Consider the following 22,111-nt stretch of genomic DNA (forward strand, 5'->3'; position numbering starts at 1 on the left):
TCAATCACTTTAGGCCTGAGGATTATATATCAAATGAAATACTCGGAGAGGAACAAACATGTAAGCTTGTGAATAATGTATGAGCATTCTGAAAAAAAAGCATTTGAGGATAATCTGCTACAAAAAGCCATTTTGAAATGTCATTGATTTCATCTGTAGTAAACAAGGTGGATATTAATGAAAACTGAGTAGAGTTTAGGTATAACAGTTTGAAAGAGCAAAGATTTTTCTTAAGAGAATATGTCAAATGGGTTTGTGGTCGCTTATTGGCAACCAAACAAAGGATACAGTAAGTACTCTTAATTTGCCCAAAAGAGCCCCCTATGAAATAAAAGTGACAAAAGTATAAAAGTAAATAGGTAAAGGGGATGGGCTTCTCCTTAACCAACAAAGAGAGTCTATTCATTTGAGTCACTTGGATTATGAAACAACTGGAATACTAGGAGAGCAACACAACATGCTGAGATATCGCCAGCACCAAGACCATCCAAGTACCTGTTTTTTGTGAGAATAACGTTTCTAAGGCAATAAAACGCATTGTTTTGCTGGGGTTTTAAATTTGTGTATGTCCTCTGTCAGAACCAACTAATCTCAGTGAGTCAGTCGGTCATTTTCTCAACCGCTTCTTCCATAGCGGGACGCAGGGAAGCTGGTGCCTATCTCCAACAGTCTATGGGCGGGAGGTGGGGTACACTCTGGACAGGTCACCAGTCCATCACAGGGCAAAGAACCAGCTAATGTCTGCGGATTATATCATTAGATTTGATTCGCCTTTGAGAAGCACCAGCGAGACTCTCAAGGTTGACGGAAAATTAAGAGTCAGCCTAACCCAAATAATTATTATTTTTCTGAATCTGGCTCCCCTGCACGGCCTTGATGGATGGCTAACTTCAACTTCTCCTGGAAGTTATGTAAACATGACGCTCTGCTCCCTCTGCCCCCTCCCTTCCCTGAGGACATCTGTGGACCTGCTCAGAGCTTTGTGGCCGGTTGATGTACATTGCAACGAACCATCAAGGACAATGGCCTCTGTGACAGTGCTTCATGGACTTACTTGCACACACTCACTTGCACACACACACATGCTCAAGATAAACATACGCACCGCACCCCCTCACACCACCTTCACCGTTCCCGGCATGATGTTGTTTTGTCAACTTGTTGCTTCTTTGTGCTGAGGTTTTTTGCAATCTCAAACTGTATCCTGCTAAGGATAAAGTGTGAAATATGATTTTTTTCCCTCTACTTACCTAATGTGGCCTCTTTTCTCATCTAGCAAGGGCAGTGCCTGTGAGTGGGCAGCAAAGCCTCGGTGACCCGTCCCCCCCTTGTCTTGTGTCATGATGTATGTTTGGATGGGTTGTACTGGAATTCTAATTTCCCCTCGGGGATCAATAAAGTATCTTTGAATTTGAATTGAATTGAATAAAAAGACAAATCTGCACTTCCTTAGCCACTCCCCGTATCAGCAACAGCAAATTGTTTTATTCAGAATCTGTATTTTGATTTTCTTTCCAATCAAGCTTCCACGCTGAAGGTGAGCAAATAAAATGTGAGAAAACTAACAGTAGATGGACTAAGAGCTTGAGTGCCAAGATAGAAAGTGTCCACACAATAACGTTTTGACAGCTACATTATTATAGTGCAGGTAAACCCCTTGCAAGTAAAACATGGCCTGATAATGTGTTAAAAAGGCAGATTTTTGGCTGTATCCAAATACTACTGCAGCCAACCACTGAATGGCTTGCTGGAATAAAAGATTGGGGTTACATAGTTATTGGAGAAAGTGTAGGTCCTGATGCCCATAGTAACAAAGTAACAACGCTGGTCATAACTGGAGCACTCATAACATTTTTATCAAGATTTGTTTTGCCAATCAATCATAAGCTAATGTTAAAAAAAGGTTGACTTGGTTTACCACAGAGTGCTTTTAAACTGGTAGCCAGGGTGCCAGTTGCCTGATGTCCAAGCTGCTGCTATCAGAAATCAGAAAACCACCCCTCCCCCCTCATTGGATACATTTCAAAAGAAATCTTTACCTTATGAACTCAAATTAGTAGCTGGAGACTTTGCTATCACTACTTTTTTTAGGTGGCCATTGCGTTATGCATTGATGCCAAAGTTTAGTAGTGGTTCCTCAGCAGTTTTGTGTTTGCTTTCTTTCTTTCATGCTGTTTTACACATGGAATTAATATATAATTATCTTGATCTCCAAATCTGAATACAATTGAAAAATAAGAAGTTGTAAAAATAATAAGATATGCCGTTTAGAATAATCGGAATGTTTTTATGAGTGCTTCACAGAAATACAGATGAGTATGAGTGAGCCAGGCATTTCTTCTCTGTGCCAGGAAGTCCTGGCACAGAGGAATACTGGGGTTCCTGTTAAAGGATTGCTCAGCATATAGTGGAGGAAAGGAAAAAAAAACAGACAGAGAAAAGGGAAAGAGGTCATGAGTCATTAGAGAAGGAGGAGGGACAAATACAGAATGAGAGAGAGAGGGCTTGAAAAAGAGCGTGGTGGACCTTCAGGTCAGTAGAAACGTGAGAGAGGCAGCAGAGGAACCCTAAACAAAGACACACAGAAAGATCACTCTGACACACACATCAACACACACTTATAAAGACAAAGAAGACGGGAAAGGACCTGAAGCTGAACAGACAAACGTGTTCACATCTCTCATTCACTCTCTCAGGCGGTAGCAGCATGTTTTGGTGGAGAATCCCTGAGGCAGCATTTCTGCTGTCTGTGTGCGCGTGTGTCGCTCTACCCTACGAGGATGACACGGAAATCAACTTCGCTGACAACTACTTTAATGAAATCTCAGATGGAGAAACACCAACACGTGAGTGTTAGACTTTAAACATCTATCAGATTATCTGAAAGATTCATTTCCTTTTGCAATGCAATAACAGATTACAGCTGACTTAATATAAATTATTTTCTGGCTGTGGGGGACAAATATGGAGTCATGCTTGTTTCTGAGGTGAGATCAGGACTTTGATTTGTGCAATGATGTGAAAATGCACAGAATGGGAGCAGAAAGGCAAAAAAACAACATAACCAAATAACACCATCACTATTAGATAAATGCCAAAACCTTTATAATTTGACTATTAGTTTGCACGAACATTTAGGAAGCTTTAAAAAATATGACAGCTAAACAACACATTTAGCTTTATATCATACGTTTTATGTTTCTGATGCTCTACAATTCATTTAGTAATGTTTCCTGAAGCAAATAAACTCACTTTGTTGTTTTTGGCTTGGTTATTGTAGGAAAAAGAAAACTCAAAAGAAGTTTGTAAAGTATTCAGACTGTTGGCAGATAGTAATAAAGGTGTGAGATGACATCAGTTCTCTAATTGCAAAATCCTGCAGGAATTATTTTCTCTGACTTCAAAATGATTAAAGTTTCTCTGTTTGCACACATGCAGTTTTGCATGGACATGGCAATCCATAGTAGGCAGGACCAGAGAGAAAGGACAAAGTGACTACATGTGTGTACATTTTTTCTGCTTCGACGAGGGCCTTCACAGCTTGGATTCATCATTTGTTTGTTTTTTTTCTAAACCTAGTAGGAGGTATAATTGCAACACCATCAGTTAGCAGGCTGAAATCTGGGCATGCTGCCTGTAATGTGATTAAATGTAATGGAAGGCAAAAACTGGAGGGGCTCTAGGCAAATGACTGGGTGGTAAAATACACACACAAATTAGTCCAGGGGATGGGGGGTGGAGAGGTGCGACGAAACACAGATTCCATAATGAGTTTGCTGGAGGAACGAGTTAGGAGCAGTTTGTTCACAGGTGTGTCATGACGAACGGAGGTCAGAGTTCGGAGGGAGACACGGGTCACTTATTTTGACCCGCTCAAAGCTCCCAATCTCTGAGAGGAATCTGAATTAATAGGCAACATGAGAAAGGTCAGTTCAATCTGTCAGTTCATTTTCGCATGACTGACAGACTGAAAAGTGACATTCAGCAGACAGGAAAAGGAGGGTGTTGACCTTAGAGGTGACAATTTCTCAATATTCTCATCAATGGAATCAAGTCACAAACTACAAACTTACAAAAAGTAAACAAAATATACATTTTATTAATTCACTATTATTATTGTGATTATTTTGACAAATAAATGTCAGTTCTTTTGAAGATTGTGGTTTTTAAATTTGTCTTGTGTTTAAAAACATTTTCTTTCATTAAAAAAAAGCAAACTACTGTGTGCAATTTTGGATTATTAAACCAGAGGGAGCACACTGCATGCAGCTAAGTCCTGCTTACTCTGAATATCCATGGACACTGGGAAGCCACAACAAGCAATGCAGCCCTGTAATAATGACCCACCCACCCCCAGTCCCTCTTCTCCCACCACCAACACTCTCCTGCATCCAACTCCAATCTCCTTATAACAGGTCTGCAGGAATAAACAGAGGCTGAAATCCTAAAACATTAACCAGAACAGCATGTGTGACATATATAATATTCACTCCTTGTTTGCTTTATCCCACCACTTTACCCCACATTTCCCACTGCTAGTGTTATCTACAGGCACGTCGTTAGACCTCGATGTTTTCTGAATAGCCCCGTACTTCTTGATTGAAGAAATTTATAAGTATTAAAAAAATGCAGCCACAAAATGGTACTGGACTTCAAATTTTTATTTAAAAACAATCAGATTTTTTTCAGTTGGGTTCCATATAATCAGCTCCTGCTCGCTCAACCTAACCTGACAATGAGTTAAAAGGAAAAGACAAAAAATACTTATTTACTCACTCAGGGCACCGCAAATTTGCAACTACGCGCACAGGTAGAGAAGACTCCATTCTGGAGAGGTCCATAACTTCAGTCTTGCCTCGTTCATTACCCGAAAAGTTACACAGAGCACCTCGAACAGGGCTCATTGCAGAACAACCACGGAGCCAACCGGAGAGTGGTAGCCTGGTGCGTGTGTGCAGAAACAGGTGGAAGCAGAGCGGTATAACTCAGGCGAAGATAGCGGTAAAACCTGAATGCTGACCTAGAATGAGCTAATTGTAAGTTAAAGCTAATCACTTATTCAACCAGCAAGACTTGATGTGGAGGTTCACTCTAATGAGCATCATCAGGGTCATGATGAGGAACAGAGCAGAGACGAAGTTAAATGGCCTGGCCGTGATAGAAAACAGCAGCAACCTTCTCTGTGAGCTTCTAGCGGGATTTGCATCATACTGTGAAAATATCCGGTCCTTTACTTCAGTCAAAATAAAAGCATTTGATCCTAACGTAGCTAAACACAATAAAAGTGCTGCAGCCAGTCCTATAGTCCAGTTCTACATGTAGACAGAAAAAAGTGTTGCTCAGTAAACCAGGAAAATATCTCCTGGTGCCAGTAAGACATATTAGAAAGTGATGATTCTAAACATACAGCTCTGGCTTTAAAGATGCAGTATAATTAAGAAATAAATCATAGCAATTAATCACAGGAGGACCATTAATTAAACTATTATGTTTTTCTGAATTACACACGTAATATTATATAAACTAAAGTAATAAAACAAGGATACAGTTTTACTGAAGGTGAGACATACATGTATATAGTTATAAACTGTCTCATGGAATTTTTTATATATTAGGTTTGGGCTAGAGCCCCTGATGTTTTGAGACCCTAAAAACGCCCCTGGTTATCTCCTTCCTTCTCTAAGCACAACTTCCCCACATTATTTTCCATCTGTCTCGCTCCTCATTTCACAGCACAGAGCCAGATAATCTCACCAGAAACAAACCGGGGGAAATTGTTCTGTTTCCTTTTTGTTCTCATCGCTCTCCTAACAACATGACATCCTCATTTGTTCTTATCAGCCTGTCACTCTACCTGCTATCCCACCTTACGTCTGTTTCCTTTTTTTTTATCTATCTGAACAGTTTATTTGAAGTCTTGAAGTATTTTATTGATCCATAAAAAGTAGTGTTTAGAACATGTGAAAATAAGATGTGCATCTGGACCTGTGTACAAGTGAGATTTGATCAGTTTTAAGGTGGTAACTATTATTCACCATACAAGCTGATGACAGAGCGATCATTGGTAAATAGTGATTGTACAGTACAATGAGTAATAATGATATAATGTGAGAATATCCATGAACTTTCACTGCATTTTATGTCAGTCATATGAAATCTGAACTTGGGATTGGTCATGCCTGATGGACTTTTATAAGCTTCTAACCACACAGCATCCGAACTTGGGGCTGGTTAGGCACCATCCCATCTTCTACCCATATTGCATCTGACATTGATATCAACAACACTGAAAACGTATATAATAAAATCAGCATATACACCATAAACCTTAGTTATTAGTTATAGTTCTTTCCCTGTCCAACCTTTCGCCATATCTCTCAGCAGCCACACCAAGTTCTGATCCCTGCACCTCTGCAGACCTGACAAAATGGGACAAAATGTTCACCATGCTGGAGAACAGCCAGATGAGGGAGAACATGCTGCTTCAGCATGCTGAAGAACTCGTTAAGGTGGAGATGCGCAGTGAATTGCTAAGGTGGGTCTATGGGTGGGGATCATGGTTTGATTACAGGACGTACTTTTTCAGGAAATGATCTCACATTACATCAATTTAATGCAAATTGTATAAAGAGTGATTTTATGCAAGTCAAGAGGAGAGCTAAAGCTCTTCTGCTAAGAAAGGTGTAAATCTTTTCTACTCATCCTTTGCCAGGTTTATAGCCGAGTATGGAGGGTCCTGTGGGGCTGCAGTGGAGACAGCAGGAAGACGGATGATATTACAACTGGAGGGCCGTCTACAACAGACTCTGGAGCTCTTCAAACTTGGTGATCTGACCTCTGCCGTTGGAAACACTGTTGGGAATTCCAACCACCTGGAGGCCCAGATACAGCAACTTCTCTCCGCGGCACGTACGCAAACATCCAGACTCGCCAAGCTGGAGAGCAGCTGCCTCAGCAGCAGCATTGCGGGGGCTGGCTTTGGGTTGAATGGCAAAAATGGAATCCAGCTCCAAGACGTGACACCACGAGAGGCTGCTTTGGATCGGGTGCTAGCTGCTCTGCAAGCGGTAAAGGCTGACCTGGAGGAAGAGCTGAAGTCATCAAGGCAAAGACAACTACCTGCAGGTAAAATTTCCATCTTATTACCAGCAGTTTGTCTACGCTGAGGTGCTGTTTTCTAAATCATTCGATATCAAACAACTTTCTGTTTTTTTTTTCCTTTTCTTCCTACTGAGACACATTTAAACAATACAACTTCAGCTAGGACTCATTTCTGTGGCATTCACTCACTTCTGTTGTACTCATGACATCCCCCTTTTTAAAGTCCAGTAATGTTGGTCAGAACAACACACACAGAGCAAAAGGAAGTGTGCTCATTACCCACTCACCACAAAACCACATCAATACATCCTGAGAAAGTAAAACCAGATGGAAACCAACACAAACTCAAACACACACACACACACGTCAAAAAGCTTTTTTTTCCCCTTAGTATTACTTTCTGAGTGGCAGAAACCAGTTTTAGCCAGGTGGGAGTGTGAAAGCTGACTGAAGTGACAAAACGAGTTAGAGGACAAAGAAGGGAGCAAACAAGGGGTCTCCTACAATCTGCTGAGCTAATATATAGAAATTAGATGTATCACTGCAATGGGCCTTTTTGAGATGAAAACCAATATTTGCATCCATAGCTAAAAAAGTTGCAAGATATCCATCCATCCATCCATTGTCTTCCACTTATCTGGGGACGGGTCGTGGGGGCAGCAGCCTAAGCAGAGAGACCCAGACTTCCTGCTCTCCAGCCACTTGGCCCAGCTCATCCGGGTGAATCCCAAGGCCTTCCCAAGCCAGCCGAGAAACATAGTCCCTCCAGCATGTCCTGGGTCTTCCTCTGGGCCTCCTCCTAGTGAGACGTGCCCGGAATACCTCACCAGGGAGATGTCCAGAAGGCATCCTAACCAGATGCCTGAGCCACCTGAATTGGCTCCTCTTAACGTGGAGAAGTAGCGGCTCTCCTGTGAGTCCCTCCCGGAAGACCGAGCTTCTCACCCTATCTCTAAGGGAGAGCCCAGACACCCTGCAGAGGAAATTCTTTTTGGCCGCGTGTATCCGTGATCTGCTTCTTTTGGTCATGACCCAAAGCTCATGACCATAGATGAGGGTAGGAACATAGATCGACCGGTAAATCGAGAGCTTCACTTTTTGCCTCAGCTCTCTCTCCACCACGACAGACCAGTACAGCGCCCGCATCACTGTTGTTGCAGCACCCATCCGTCTATCGATCTCCCGCTCCATGTTTTCCTCATTCGTGAAAAATGTTGCAAGATGCATGGTTTTCATGAATACAAGACAGCAAAACTTCCTCTGGCCTGGGTTGATGCAGCAAATATACACGTAAATCTTCATATCTTACTTGAGTTATTATGGTGTCCCTCAGGGTTCTGCTATAGGTCCAATTCTGTTTACCAAATGTATGCTTCCTTTGGGCAATATTTTCTTGAATCATGACAATTGTTACAATGATGACACACAGTTGTATGGATTAGTGAAGAGTAATCAGCTACTGAAGACCTAGATGACTTGTAATTTTCTTTTAAGTTCAGGTAAAACTGAAGTCATTGCTCTCAAAAGCTCAGAGAGTCTCTATGTGGTTTCTAAGTTTGTTTTGATGTTATCTAACTGGCTTTAAGCAGTACTGTAAAGTAGGCATGGCCGCATGAGAGCATCAATATATTTGAAAATGTGATTAAATGCGTTTACTGTGTGCAGTCTAGTGCTTTATATCACCAGTGTCAAGAAGAAGCCAATTTAGCATTTCTGCTTCTGGGGCTTTGACTGTAGTAATGTGCAGCCACAGTCATACGCTACGTAAAAAAGACTGAAACGCAGTTGTAAATAACTTTTTGCCATCACTTTTATCGTTATAACGATATCTAAATATTGTGATAAGATTTTAAGTCCACATCTTCCATTCCTACAGTAAAGAACATGGTAATATTTTGGACCAGGACCTCTGTTTTACTTTACACATTAAGCAGTTTACTAAAATATCCTTTATCCACCTTTGCAGTATTTCTAAAATAAGGGAAATCTTTCACAAACAATGCAGAACATTTATTCTTGCTTTTGTCAGCAGTGTTTCCAAAGTGCAGCATCTGAGGAGTTTTTATCAGTTCAATTGCCAGAAAATGTTTGTGGATTATCCAAAATGCTAAGTTAGCTAGGTGCCCAAACAACTCTTTAAAAGTACTTGTACTTGTACTCATCATCTTCCGCTTATCCGGGATCCTGTCGCGGGGGCAGCAGGCTCAGCAGAGACACCCAGACATCCCTCTCTCCAGACACCTCCTCCAGCTCCTCCGGGGGGAGCCCAAGGCGTTCCCAGGCCAGCCGAGAGACATAGTCCCTCCAGCGTGTCCTGGGCCGTCCCCTGGGCCTCCGCCCAGTGGGACGTGCCTGGAACACTTCCCGAGGAAGGCGTCCAGGAGGCATCCGGTATAGATGCCTGAGCCACCTCAACTGGCTCCTCTCGATTTGGAGGAGCAGCGGCTCTACTCCGAGCCCCTCCCGGATGGCCGAGCTCCTCACCCTATCTCTAAGGGAGTGCCCGGGCACCCTACGGAGGAAGCTCATTTCAGCTGCTTGTATCCGGGATCTCGTTCTTTCGGTCATGACCCAAAGTTCATGGCCATAGGTGAGGTTAGGAACGTAGACTGACCGGTAAATCGAGAGCTTCGCTTTTCGGCTCAGCTCTCTCTTCACCAGCACAGTGCCCCCATTACTGTGGCAGCCGCACCGATCCGTCTGTCGATCTCCCGCTCCATTCTTTCCTCACTCGTGAACAAGACCCGAGATACTTAAACTCCTCCACTTGAGGCAGGAACTCCCCTCCAACCTGAAGAGGCCACCCTTTTCCGGTCGAGTACCATGGCCTCTGACTTGGAGGAGCTGATCTTCATCCCAGCCGCTTCACACTCGGCTGCGAACCGCCACAGCGCATGCTGTAGGTCTTGGCTAGAGGTGGCCAGCAGGACCACGTCATCTGCAAAACGAAGAGACGAAATCCACTGGTCCCCAAACCAGACCCCCTCCGGCCCTTGGCTGCGTCTAAAAATCCTGTCCATAAAAGTTATGAACAGGACCGGTGACAAAGGGCAGCCCTGCCGGAGTCCAACATGCACCGGGAACAGGTCCGACTTAGTGCCGGCAATGCGAACCAAACTCCGGCTCCGTTCGTACAGAGACCGGATGGCCCCTAATAAAGGGACCCCAATTCCATACTCCTGGAGCACCCCCACAGGTCATCATGAGGGACACAGTCGAATGCTTTCTCCAGGTCCACAAAACACATGTGAACCGGTTGGGCAAACTCCCATGAACCCTCGAGGACCCTGTAGAGGGTATAGAGCTGGTCCAGTGTTCCACGGCCGGGACGAAAACCACACTGCTCCTCCTGAAGCCGAGGTTCGACTATCGGCCGGACTCTTCTCTCCAATACCCTGACCAGGTTCTGGGATTGCCGCCGCGACAAGCACCGCAGACCTTACGGCCGCAGCTACGGGCAGCAGCATCGACAATAGATGCGGAGAAAAATTTTACAATTAATCCAAGATGCAGCAGCCAGGGTGCTGACATTTGAGAAATAGCATTTCTTCTGTCTCATAACAACAAATTACTTATAAAGCACTCAATGGGCGAGCTTAATCTTCCATAACACAGCTTAGTATTTCAAGTCATCCCACAACAACACTTTGATTGGAGCATTCAGGTCTACTAGTTGTTCCAAGATTTTTATGGAAAAAATGGCAGGCAGAGCTTCTAGTCACGAGTTCCTTATTCTCTGTAATCAGCTTCCTGTCTGGCTGTGGGATGCTTCTTCCCTCTTTGCCTTGAAATCTAACAATTACATTTATTTAGATCCTGCTATTTACACAAGATCCGTTCAGTGCTTGTTTTATGTTTTAAATATCCTATTTATCTATTTATTTAATATGCATATCCTTTGTTGTTTTTTTTACCAGAATTGTTGTTGTGCTTTTAACCTTGTTTTAAGTGACAGGGTTTACTTTTGTGCCTTACTTTGGGTTACGGTCATGTTTTATAAGTCATGTCATGTGATGGACATTGTTGTAATATTTCAGGAAAACTACAAAAATGTTTATGCATTTGCATATGAAGTGGTGATTTTTATTGAATGACCCTATGTACCATTAATTTCTTCATGTTGCACAGGTTGTGAGATGGCTCTCTTGTTCCCTATGCGCTCCCGTCGGATTTACACTGCAATCATTCCAGATGTCCCTCTGTCCCTGTCTGCCTTTACTATCTGCATGTGGGTGAAGCCGACTTCGGTCTTCAACAAAACTGTGCTGTTCTCCTATGGACACCGTCAAAACCCGTTTGAGATCCAGCTGCTGTTTGCCCAGACCTCTGCCCTGTTCACTGTTGGAGAGAAAGCTAATCTGGTGGAGGCAAGGAGCGTGGTAAGCCAGGGACGGTGGATTCACTTGTGCGGAGCCTGGTCCTCCAGGGAAGGCCAGTCAACCCTGTGGGTGGGCGGGAAGAAGGTAGCATCCAGCCTCAGGATGGCCAAGGGACACATCCTGCCCGAGGGAGGCTCACTCCAGCTGGGGCAAGAAAAAAACGGATGCAGCCCTCTGTCTCCAACCAGCGGAAGTGGTGTGGCCGGGTTTGAGGGAGGTTTCGATCCAAAGCTGGCATTTGTTGGGAAGATGACAGGGGTGAACATGTGGGATGCAGTGCTGTCAGAGGAAGAAATTTCCCAGCTGGCTGATCAGCGAGGCCAGGGTTGCCAGCAGAGGGGGAACATGGTGACCTGGGGGGTTACCGAGATGGTGCCACATGGGGGAGCTCAGTTTATCTACTGATCGTTTTTATTGGTTATAAATATCCACTTTAAAAAAGGTCAGGCTAAAACTGAGGATCACCTTCATTCACTATTTAAACATGTCCTTATAACAAAGACTGGCATTTTCTGCACCATCTTTACTGATATCATAAATCTTAGGAAAAAAACACCAATGCTGTGAGACTGAACTAGAAAGACAAAGAGTTGCTGACTCAGTTTGCTGCCTGAGCAAACAGAATAATGACCACACAGCCGAGCAGAAACATGAGGTCTAGCACAAGAGAATATCCTGTGATTGTAAGCAAATAACAGTTTCCCTTTTTACTTCTGATGATTTCACAGAAATGGCAAGTGCAGTTAACCAGACAAACGATACAAATTGTGCTTCCTTGTGTACTTTAACAGGAACCACAAGCATAGGGGAAAATGTTGCCATATTTTCACTTCAGCCTGAAAGGTACAATAACGTAATACTTTTAAATCAAATTCACTTTTAGAACCACATATATATATGCAACACTCTTGATAAAAAAACTGCTGTACTTGCCTTTTTAGCTCTGAACAACTAGAATGTAGAGCTACTTGTAATATTTTGTTATAATGTTATGAATCTGTGAAACACCTAAAAACACACAAATATTTTTTTATGATACAAATACTATAGTCATTAAAGTGTTTACATTGATGTGCTATAAATAATTCATTTTCGGGGCATGCTTTTCTTACTTGTGCTTAATGATTGGAGGATTATTTGTGTTTTTGGAATGAATAAAGTAAAAATTTTATTTTGAACATGTTTATGAACAGTGGGGACAATGTTTACACGGTCTAATGTTGCTTGCATGTTTAAACTTGCATAACTATGTTGCTTGTATTATACTTTTTTGTTCATGTCAAAAGATAAAAACAGAATGTATTTTGTAAATAAATATTTTTGCATAACATGAGTGAATAAATGGAAAGTAAGGTATGAATAAACATTTAAAGTAATATTTTTACTGGATAAAAGCTTTTTTGTCATTTACAACAAGAGGAATTAACCTTAAAGTGCTCTTAAAGAGGACATATGACAATTATGTAGGACATGCTACTGAGCATTTTAACGTTAAACTTCCAGCCCACACAGGAAATTTAACGCAACTTCATCTTTATCTCTGGAGTTTGCATGTTCTCCCCGTGCATGCGTGGGTTCTCACCGGGTACTCTGGCTTCCTCCCACAGTCCAAAGACATGCCTGTTAGGTTAATTGGTCACTCTAAATTGCCCTTAGGTGTATGAATGAGTGTGTGCATGGTTGTTTGTGTGTTGCCCTGTGATGGACTGGCGATCTGTTCAGGGTGTACCCCGCCTCTTGCCCATAGACTGCTGGAGATAGGCACCAGCTCCCCCGCGACCCACTATGGAATAAGCGGTAGAAAATGACTGACTGACTGACTACTTTTCTCCCCAATAAGTTGTTAAATGCTAGTCTGAGCTACTGCTGCAGCTTCTGTCTGGCTGGGAACTTTAGACAGATGTTCTGAGGCAGTGAAGTGTCCCGAAAGCATACAGAAAAGAGCTCCAAAAAAAAGTGGAAAAGGTTGCTATTATACTGTAGTCTGTCAGTCATTTTAAAATGGCCATAGCTTTTGACCAGTTATAGTAAAAATAAATAATAAGAGATTGAACTTGAAAGCCACCTTTCTGACCAGGGTTTATTAAAGTGGATACTCACTAAGAGCACAGCAGCTATAACACTTGATGCTGATTGGTTACTTGGAGTAGTTTTGCCATGCTAATTAATGAGTCAAAAAGGGACAGGAAAATCAAACTAGTATTAATGTGAAAAAAACTAATTAAGTTAAGTTTTGCCTTTACATACACTCAAAGTGGTTGAGATCCAGCATCTTTAGGTGTGTTTCCACTGCAGGAACCCTTTCCAGAAATTTCCTCTTGTAGGGGTATTATATTCAACTCATTTACCTGAATTTTTACAAGTCTATGGTTGAAACAGATGTTTACTGCAGAGATCTCGCTTCTCCTTGAAGTTCACACCCGCAGAATCCCTTTAAAATGCATATAGTAACAACTTTACATAGTGACCCTATAAAAGGCACCCTAACAGTAGTCACTGTGACAGAATTATTGATTATAGTTTTTTGGCTAAAGATTTTGATTCCAGTCTCAGATGCGAGACCTTGGTCAGCAACAAAATAGATTCAGGGTGATAATGTTGTAGGTCTTACAGTCAAAACTTGCCTTTAGAAGACTTGTCACAATTTTTCTTTGCCTTTATATAGAAAGGCGCTCTCTGGTGCAATATACTTTGCCTTGTCATAGTTAAACATCTTAAAGAATTTCAGATTAAGAGAGTAAGGAAGAACGAGCCCTCCTGCAGATAACAGGAAGGCTAAATGGAGTACAGCTATCAAATATTTACTCAGGTTGTCGAAATATAACCAAATCAGAAGATGACACAGATTCGATGCACAGAATTAGATTGAAATGAGGTTTTATTGTTCCAACTTAGGTAGACCTTGATTAGAGTTGTTAGAAGCCAGAGGATGAGGAAGCCCCAAGGATCCAAGCAGAGATAGAGTGTTCTGGCGGTGGAAATATTTACAGTGCAGATTTCCTGAAGAAGAGTTCCATATGGCGACAGGCAGGCAGACAGATGGGCAGGACAACAAGCGATCAGGCAGGCTGACAGAAGTCCACATAACAGAGACTATGTTCCAGCAACAGACTGTGTCAGCAGCTGTCTTAAAAAGCCATGAGCTCATTAGCTGGATGAGTTGCAGCTGAGAACAATGAAGTGCCAGAACCAGCCAGCAGAGATCTCACAACAGCAAATTTTCTCCGTTTTTAAATTTTGAACTTTCAAGCTTTGTCTATCATTAAAACATGTTGGAATTTGAAATGTTGTCAGCGTTTTGGAAATCTCAAAGTAAGATAATTATCCACAGTCTCAAACACACATAGAGACTAAGATTTCAGTAACATCCACTAACCATGCCTACCTTTACTATAAGATGCTGAAAAAAAATTCAGAAGGTGATCTTTGCTGTCTCTGTTTTAAAAATAATAGTACACTGTGTTTTACAGCAAGTGCATTTTCACACCTGCCTAGCTCTTTGCAAAAAAACAGGCCTAGCTCTAGTATAAATAATTATTTACATCTTAAGGCAGGAAAGAATCAAAAATGTTTTTGCGGTTCCTAAATCTTCCTTTATTGTAGCAGTTTGGCATAATAGAACATCTTCAATCAATGGAAAAAATCCTGCAAGCTTAGTTTTTCTTTTAAATGAACTGCAGTGTTTCAATTTTATTTGACGCCATTTTGCAAAAGGCAGACCTCCATGTTTCTCCCGCAGCTATGGTGTGTACATTTGAAATAGGTCATCTCTCAGATACATTTGATAAAATGCTCTTAATCAAATGTCTAAACTTTATGAAACCACAGTACAGTAACTAGATACGTTTTGCAGCAGTGCAACCAAAAAGAGGCTCATAAAGATCATGCATTCCAAACCTTACATTTACCTTAAGATCGGGTTATATTTAAAGATGGAAAGGAACCCTTAGGCACTTAACCCCCATGGAGCCAACATAAGTTCAAATCTTGTAAACGAGTGTGTGTGTGATACGTCCTGCTGTAGCTATAAAACCTTCAAACTGGATCCTGCTGTTAGTGTTTTCTAAGGGAATAGACACACTCACACACCAACACATACTTACATACCTACACACACACACTAAAACTGAATATATACTAAACTGACAGACACATAATGTAAATATGTCAAAGCATACCTTAGAACTGAGTCATACGTTTTCTAAAGAATGCATAGAATAGGACAATCCCTCCCCTGGCTCCAGTAATAAATACACACATGTGCGGTCCTTCCATCCTTCCTAGCTCATATAACTAACCCATCATCAGCCTCACCCCTGTGTTTATGATGAGGTTTTAGAACCGAGCTGCACAGCCGGCTTGCAAAACACAAAGTCAACATGAGGCTGAAATGGTCAGAGTATAGTAGCTGGGCCCAAGCAGAAAAATGACATCAGGAATACAAAGTGCTCTATTTCTGTTGAAATCTGTCCAAGGAAATGGAAATCAAGATTCCTGAAGAATAATCTCCATTCATCTTCTCAGAACACTCTGACAAGCTTCCCTGTCTTTGCTCAAGATAGATGAAGATGAAGATAGGCTGCTTAGGGTGATGTGCATTAGTTTAAGGCCACACACAACATTTTGTCTACATTCTTCAACATATTTGCTGTGTCCTCTACATGGTTTGTAGGGGACACAGGCACCAAATAAAACGGAGGGAGGGTCAAAAAAGAAAAGAATCAAAAATTTATAGCAGGGTCCGACTTGGCTCTCAGGTTGTGTTTCTTTTACAGAACTATTTTAGATCTGTCTGTAGCCCCAGCTCTGGTTAAGAACTGGAACATCTTTGGTGAAAAAGCCCTATAAGTGTCAAGGTTGAGGGTTTGGTGGCAGGACCAGAATGCAGAACACGGTGAGTAGAAGAAGTGTTTAATGATAAAGTAAATCGACTTGCAAACAGGCAGAGTACTGGATACAGGCAGTTAGTCCACAGCGTAGTTACAGGAAGCAAACAAGAACAAAACCACAAGGAGGAACTCAAGACTTCAGCTAGGGTAGCGATGGAGGATTACATTGAATGATAACGTGAGGAACCAGCGAGGAACAATGAAAACCAGAGAGCTTATAGAGAAATAACCAAACCGTAAAAAAACACCGAAACACTAAATGGGAAACTAAACTAGAGAACCCAAGGAAGCAAGAGCATTGAAATAGTAATAATAATAATAATAATAAGAAGAAAACCATTCTATGTAATAAATAAGAAAACACCAAGGGAACTAAGGACGAGGAGAGAGAACAGAACTATCAGGAAACAGAAAGAAATAAAAGACATGACTACAAAACCCAAAATAGAAATATCTAGCTGAAAGTAAACAAAACACAACACCACAACCAAAGTCCAAAAATGTCAAACCCCGACAATAAAAGAGTTTGATTGTAAAAACAAAATCAGCCTACTTGTAATGCAAATTATCGAAACCTCATTTCGCACTTAAATAATCTTAAAGGGGACATATCATGCAAAATCCACTTTTTAGCCTTTAAATACAGTCTGTAGGAGTCTGTAGGAGTGCAGAAAAGTTGAATTTAGTCTCTCCAGGTGCTGCGTAGATATCTTTATATTCTGTCTGTGTCCCATTTTTCAATCCATTCAGTTTTCTCTATACTCTGTTACATATTTTGAACTGTTACGTCACAGTATTTGGTGCAGAACAGCTAAATAAGGCCATGGACCTCTGGCTACCAATTTCGCGGATCCACCATTTTTTATTTCTTGCTGTAATTTTGAAGTCCAAGCGCAAGTATGCTGAAGCTGCAAGTGAAGTTGGATGTGTATTGCAGCACATGTATTGAGTGGAAGCAGGAGTCAAGCAAAACATTGCAAACTGTGGCAAAAGTTACAATCAAATATAACAACCAGAAATAAATGATCTGTGAATGTTTCTGCCCCATCTGAAATGATATAAACAGAAACCACAGTCCTTCATATGTATACATGTCCAATAATTAGTAACAGGTGCAATTTAATACCATTATTGTCCTAAATGGTTTGATTACAGCACCTTCTGATTGCAACAGAAACTCCCTATTCCACATTAGTAAACATCTACTCTGATTGTTCCAGCTCTGTTGCAATCGCTCACAATGAGAGCCTAAATATTCTATTTCTACAACCCACCCCCCCCAAAGTCAACTATTCCCATCTAAATGAACAATTACAATAATCATTTCCATGCTGATAAAGACTTTTTGAGGTCACACTATGGCAGCGTTTTTCTTTCATTGTTTTTGATTAAGAAGAAGAAATGTGCACATCAAGGTATGGGTAAAATGGACTGTGTTTATTTCAGTTGCAAAAGAAAAAACAGCACTGAGTCTTTTTTAGTTGTATGAAATATGTGTGTGTGGATCATACCTCCCAGCACGCTAGCAGTTATGGCCTCTGTATGTTCAGCCAGAAGGTCAGCTTTGGCTATAGCTGCCAGTGAGAGATAACTGGACATGTTCCTGCTCAGCTCCCTATTACCCCTCTGCAGGAACCGCACTGCCACTGGGACAGCCAGTGCCATGACTGATGGGCAGCTGTAGTTCTGAGGAGAAAAAGGAGAAAAGAAGGTTCAGAATAAGCTCATGTGCCAAAGGAAAAACAAGATGATGGTTTTCCTTAAAAGGAAAATGATGTATGGTTGTCACAATATTTTTACAAATAAAAAACTGAAAAATGTGGCATGCATTTGAATTTAGTAGAGTTGTAACGACACATCTAGTTCACAAGAGGAGAAGATACATGATATTGGCTTCACATACACAAGACAAGATTTTAGCAATATTCTCATGAAAGCTAAGACTGGTTTATACAAATAGAGTAAATTTGCACATATGACAAACCGCCTTTCAATCTGTTAAGCCCTAAGGGTTTTAGAAACAATTTCCTCCTGAAATTACATACCTGGAATAAATCAAGTATAGCTCAACAGTTAAAAGGTCTATGTAGAGGGGTGAAAACATGTAGTTATAAGTGAACGAAAAGACCAATTAAGTGTATAGTGGGAAAATAGACACCCCAACTGTATTTTTTCTTTTTCTATCCTGAATTTCTCTAGTAATACACCCTTTAGTGTTATTTCAGTTAGTTTGCACAATTCCATATCCAGGCGCTAGGGGGCGTCTGCCGCATTGGTGGCATAGAGAAGGTTTATGGGCACACAGAAGAAGAATAAATCTTGTTGAATGCTAACAGAAGCTCAACGTGTGTGTCTCATTTATTCTGTCACAGGGCAGTAAAGAAGTATTTTATTTATATGTATTGTTGACTTTTAAGAGTTGAAGAGATTATTAAATTACGAGTCAACCTGTTAGTCACGTTATGTGGTTTCGGATGAGTATTTTATAGAAAACGGGACATATTTTTGTATGCTAACTAATGCTAATGCTAGCGGACTTAGAACATACGTCTTAAGCTAACTGAGAAACAACTAAAAGACTGGTGAATTCACTTTGAATTAACTGTACTATGCACTTTTAGGTTCTCACACTAGTAACGTTGTTTTGGTCTCTATTTTTATTTATTTATTTATTTTTTTGTAAAATGGAATAATGGTTTATGGCCAAAACTAGAAACATTATATTGTGTGATTAAGGGAACAAGTAATGGCTGCCTGAGTGTGAAGCTTAGTAAAAGGTCACATCATTAGGGGAGCATTACACCTTTCAGTTTTATAGTAGTTTTTTTGTGTGTTAAGAGACAAACTGTTGGCATTCTGTTTGAGCAATGGAAAAAGTTAAAAACTGCTAAGTGTATTTGACCTGTGCAAAATAAAAACAGTAAAAGCTATTAAAGAGTGAAAAGAAATTCATATTTTATCTTGTTAGTTTAAAATACAAAAGGTCTGTGAAAAAGAGACAAGGCATTCGTGATGAAGTATTTGATATAAAGTATCGTATATTGAGTATGTTCACTACAAAGAAGAAGAATAAATCTTCCTGTTGAATGCTAACAGAATCTCAACGTGTGTGTCTCATCTTTTCTGTGTCACAGCATCACACGTTGAGAGGACTTTAACCACATTACCCTCAGCCCCTCCATGGTTGCTGGGTAATATCTACATGCAAACTTTTGGTACCTGTGTAAAAGTAAGACAAAAAGCATATTTGTCAAGTGGAAGCAACTATTGCAATTATGTGTGATCAAACAAAAACACAATTAAACACACCACACACCTTGGTCAGGCTTAGGTTAAACAACCTGTTTTTAATATATGTAAGCCTAGGGTTCAAAGTCAATACTATATTGTGGTTTTTATGTCTTTCTAATTCTATGGTAGAAATAAAGTTTAGAAAAATCCTAAAATATGCTGTTTTTTGTTTATTTGCAAAGACATTGATGGTTTTCTAAATCTCAAACTGATGGACAGATGCATAAAGCCACTAGCTGGTGCTAAATGTGTGCAAACCCGAATTTGCACATGAACCTAATTTAGAAACTAGACACAAAGGCAGATCTGCTCTTTAAATTGCTTTATAGAACAGTGTTTCTCTTATGATCACATTTAAAAGATGCATTATGCAGCATTTGGGGACTGAACAGGCCATTTTAATGTAATTCTCAGCCAGAGCAAATACCTTCTAATTTTCCAAAACCAATTTTTTTTTAAACTGCAGGCTGCACCAAAAAATGCTCTGAAAGGAGATGTTGGCAACAGAAGAAAAAGAGACCAAAGTCATATTTCACTGCTTGCATTTAATAAAAAACATATCAGGGCACAGGCCTGTCAGAGGATGCAGGAGGTAGCTTGCTAACAAGCCTACAGCCTCAGTGGAAATCAAAATTGTAATTATCAGGTAACCAATGCTCTTTTACAAACACTATTGGAAACACCGTTACATTATTCCTCCAGTCAGACATTCCTAAAATTTTGAGGAATGCTAACATCTGCATTAACTCTTGGGGGGCCTTTCGTTTTGTATGTCCCTTGAAAAAACTGCTCTTTTAAGGACTGCAAAATAAAATGTATGCATCAAGACATTTTTTCCAATTTTCTATAAATGGCATTATTTACTCCAGTCTTCACTATGATTACTTTACAACCATTTAACTATTCATTAATTTTCTGAATTGCTAAACCCTTATCTAAGTACCTCATCTGAGTAATTTTTTACTTTTCGGGGCTTTGTAAATTGGTAAAGTACATAAAAATATATCTTCACCTTGTGGAAAACAGTAACAAAAATATGAATAGATTATCAATAAAGTAACAACAAGCTGTCCTAAAGGAAATTGCTAAAAGATATCATCCAGCCATCCTGAAGACTTGCTAGATACAGCGACAAAGTTGCTAAGGTAGCACTGTCCACACAGCAGGGTAACACAAGAACTACTTCCTTTCTCACTTCAAAACAACAGCATTAAAAACAGATACAAGCCCTCAAGGTTAAAATGCAAACCCTCACAATAACAACTTACACTTACTTCACCAGACACGCTTCACTTCCCTTTGACAAGAAATATAGCAGCAAGTTCATAACATAAGATCTCATTAAAACGTGATACACCTAAATAAAATCCAGTGCAATGTACTGACTTCATATCTAAATAATGTAATAGGTAAATAGAGTCCACGTGTGTGCAGTCTAACGTCACTTTTAATACAGCAGTTCTGTGAAGGCCTGGGAGATTTGTTATGGAACATTAGTGAACAAACAGCATCATAAAGACCAAGGAATACAACAGAAAACTCAGGCATATAGCTGTGCAGATGTTTAAAAGCAGGGGCCCCTTATAAGACAATATCCCAAGCTTTAGACATCTTTAAAAGCACATTTTAAAATGTCACCTGAAAACAGAAAGAGTATGGCACAACTGCAAACCTAGCATGACAACAAACTGGTTTCATTAGTACGCATGTTTAGCCAAAACAATTTAGAAGACTGTGATGCTAAAGAGGAGAAGAGGGCCGCTTTTTGTCTATTTCAAGTAAATGATGCATATTTTTAAACATACATGGAGTTGGACAACTGTTTATTTCCTCAGACACCTTAACAGTTGAAACTGAGAAAGTTATTTCATTTCTCAGTTTCAGCACTTGATAGGGTTTTGTTGGTTTCTTTTATTTTTACATATGTAAATATTTTCAAAAGATAAAACAGAAACGCATGATTTGCAACACATCAAAGTCATGATTCTTTAATACTTATTGGTTTGCCAAAAAAAATTTTTATGTTTAAAATTTGTACAGACTCTTCAGCAAGATGTGTTGATTCTGAATGGGAAAGGGAAAATGGCATTTGAGATGGACTGGCACCCTCTAATGGACAGATTGATGCAAAAAGTGTTCATACATTTCAAATATAAGATATTGAAACTCTTTCCCCACTTCTGTAACATGAACTAATCATTTTCTATCCCCATTATAACTTTGAGTGTTTAATATCAATGTATTTAATATTAATATTTTTGAAGAGCATAGTTTTTCTGTCTGTGCTATGGCTAGATTCTGCCACATGATGGCAGTGCAGATACAGGTTTAACAAACATACACTTATCCAGCTGATATGCTTGTCAAATTGTTCACATCTACAAATGAGCAGCCTTTATAACTAATCATAATTTAATGCTCACAGATGATTTTGTTATTGTATTTTTAGTG

General features: G+C 40.3%; 2 protein-coding genes across 9 annotated transcripts in view; one reads left to right on the plus strand and one right to left on the minus strand.

Annotated features, from left to right (window-relative positions):
• The window catches only part of veph1 (ventricular zone expressed PH domain-containing 1), a 106,542-nt gene that overhangs the window by 65,909 nt on the left and 18,522 nt on the right, over positions 1 to 22,111 (minus strand). For all 7 annotated transcript variants that reach the window (XM_047391006.1, XM_047391000.1, XM_047391004.1 and 4 more), the window contains one exon: positions 17,881 to 18,055. In XM_047391006.1, the coding sequence (XP_047246962.1) occupies positions 17,881 to 18,055 (175 nt within the window). The remainder of the gene's footprint in view (positions 1 to 17,880; positions 18,056 to 22,111) is intronic.
• On the plus strand, positions 2,532 to 12,856 carry ptx3a (pentraxin 3, long a). Of its 2 annotated transcripts, none has more exons than XM_047391007.1 (4): positions 2,532 to 2,846; positions 6,382 to 6,535; positions 6,713 to 7,125; positions 11,230 to 12,856. In XM_047391007.1, exons 1-4 carry the CDS (start codon positions 2,708 to 2,710, stop codon positions 11,883 to 11,885), a joined length of 1,362 nt encoding a protein of 453 aa, XP_047246963.1. In that variant the 5' UTR covers positions 2,532 to 2,707; the 3' UTR covers positions 11,886 to 12,856. The 2 variants fall into 2 exon arrangements, with proteins under 2 accessions (XP_047246963.1, XP_047246964.1); XM_047391008.1 differs by having other exon boundaries at positions 6,385 to 6,535.

The sequence above is a fragment of the Girardinichthys multiradiatus genome, chromosome 18, assembly GCF_021462225.1.
Source record: "Girardinichthys multiradiatus isolate DD_20200921_A chromosome 18, DD_fGirMul_XY1, whole genome shotgun sequence".
Lineage (NCBI taxonomy): Eukaryota > Metazoa > Chordata > Actinopteri > Cyprinodontiformes > Goodeidae > Girardinichthys > Girardinichthys multiradiatus.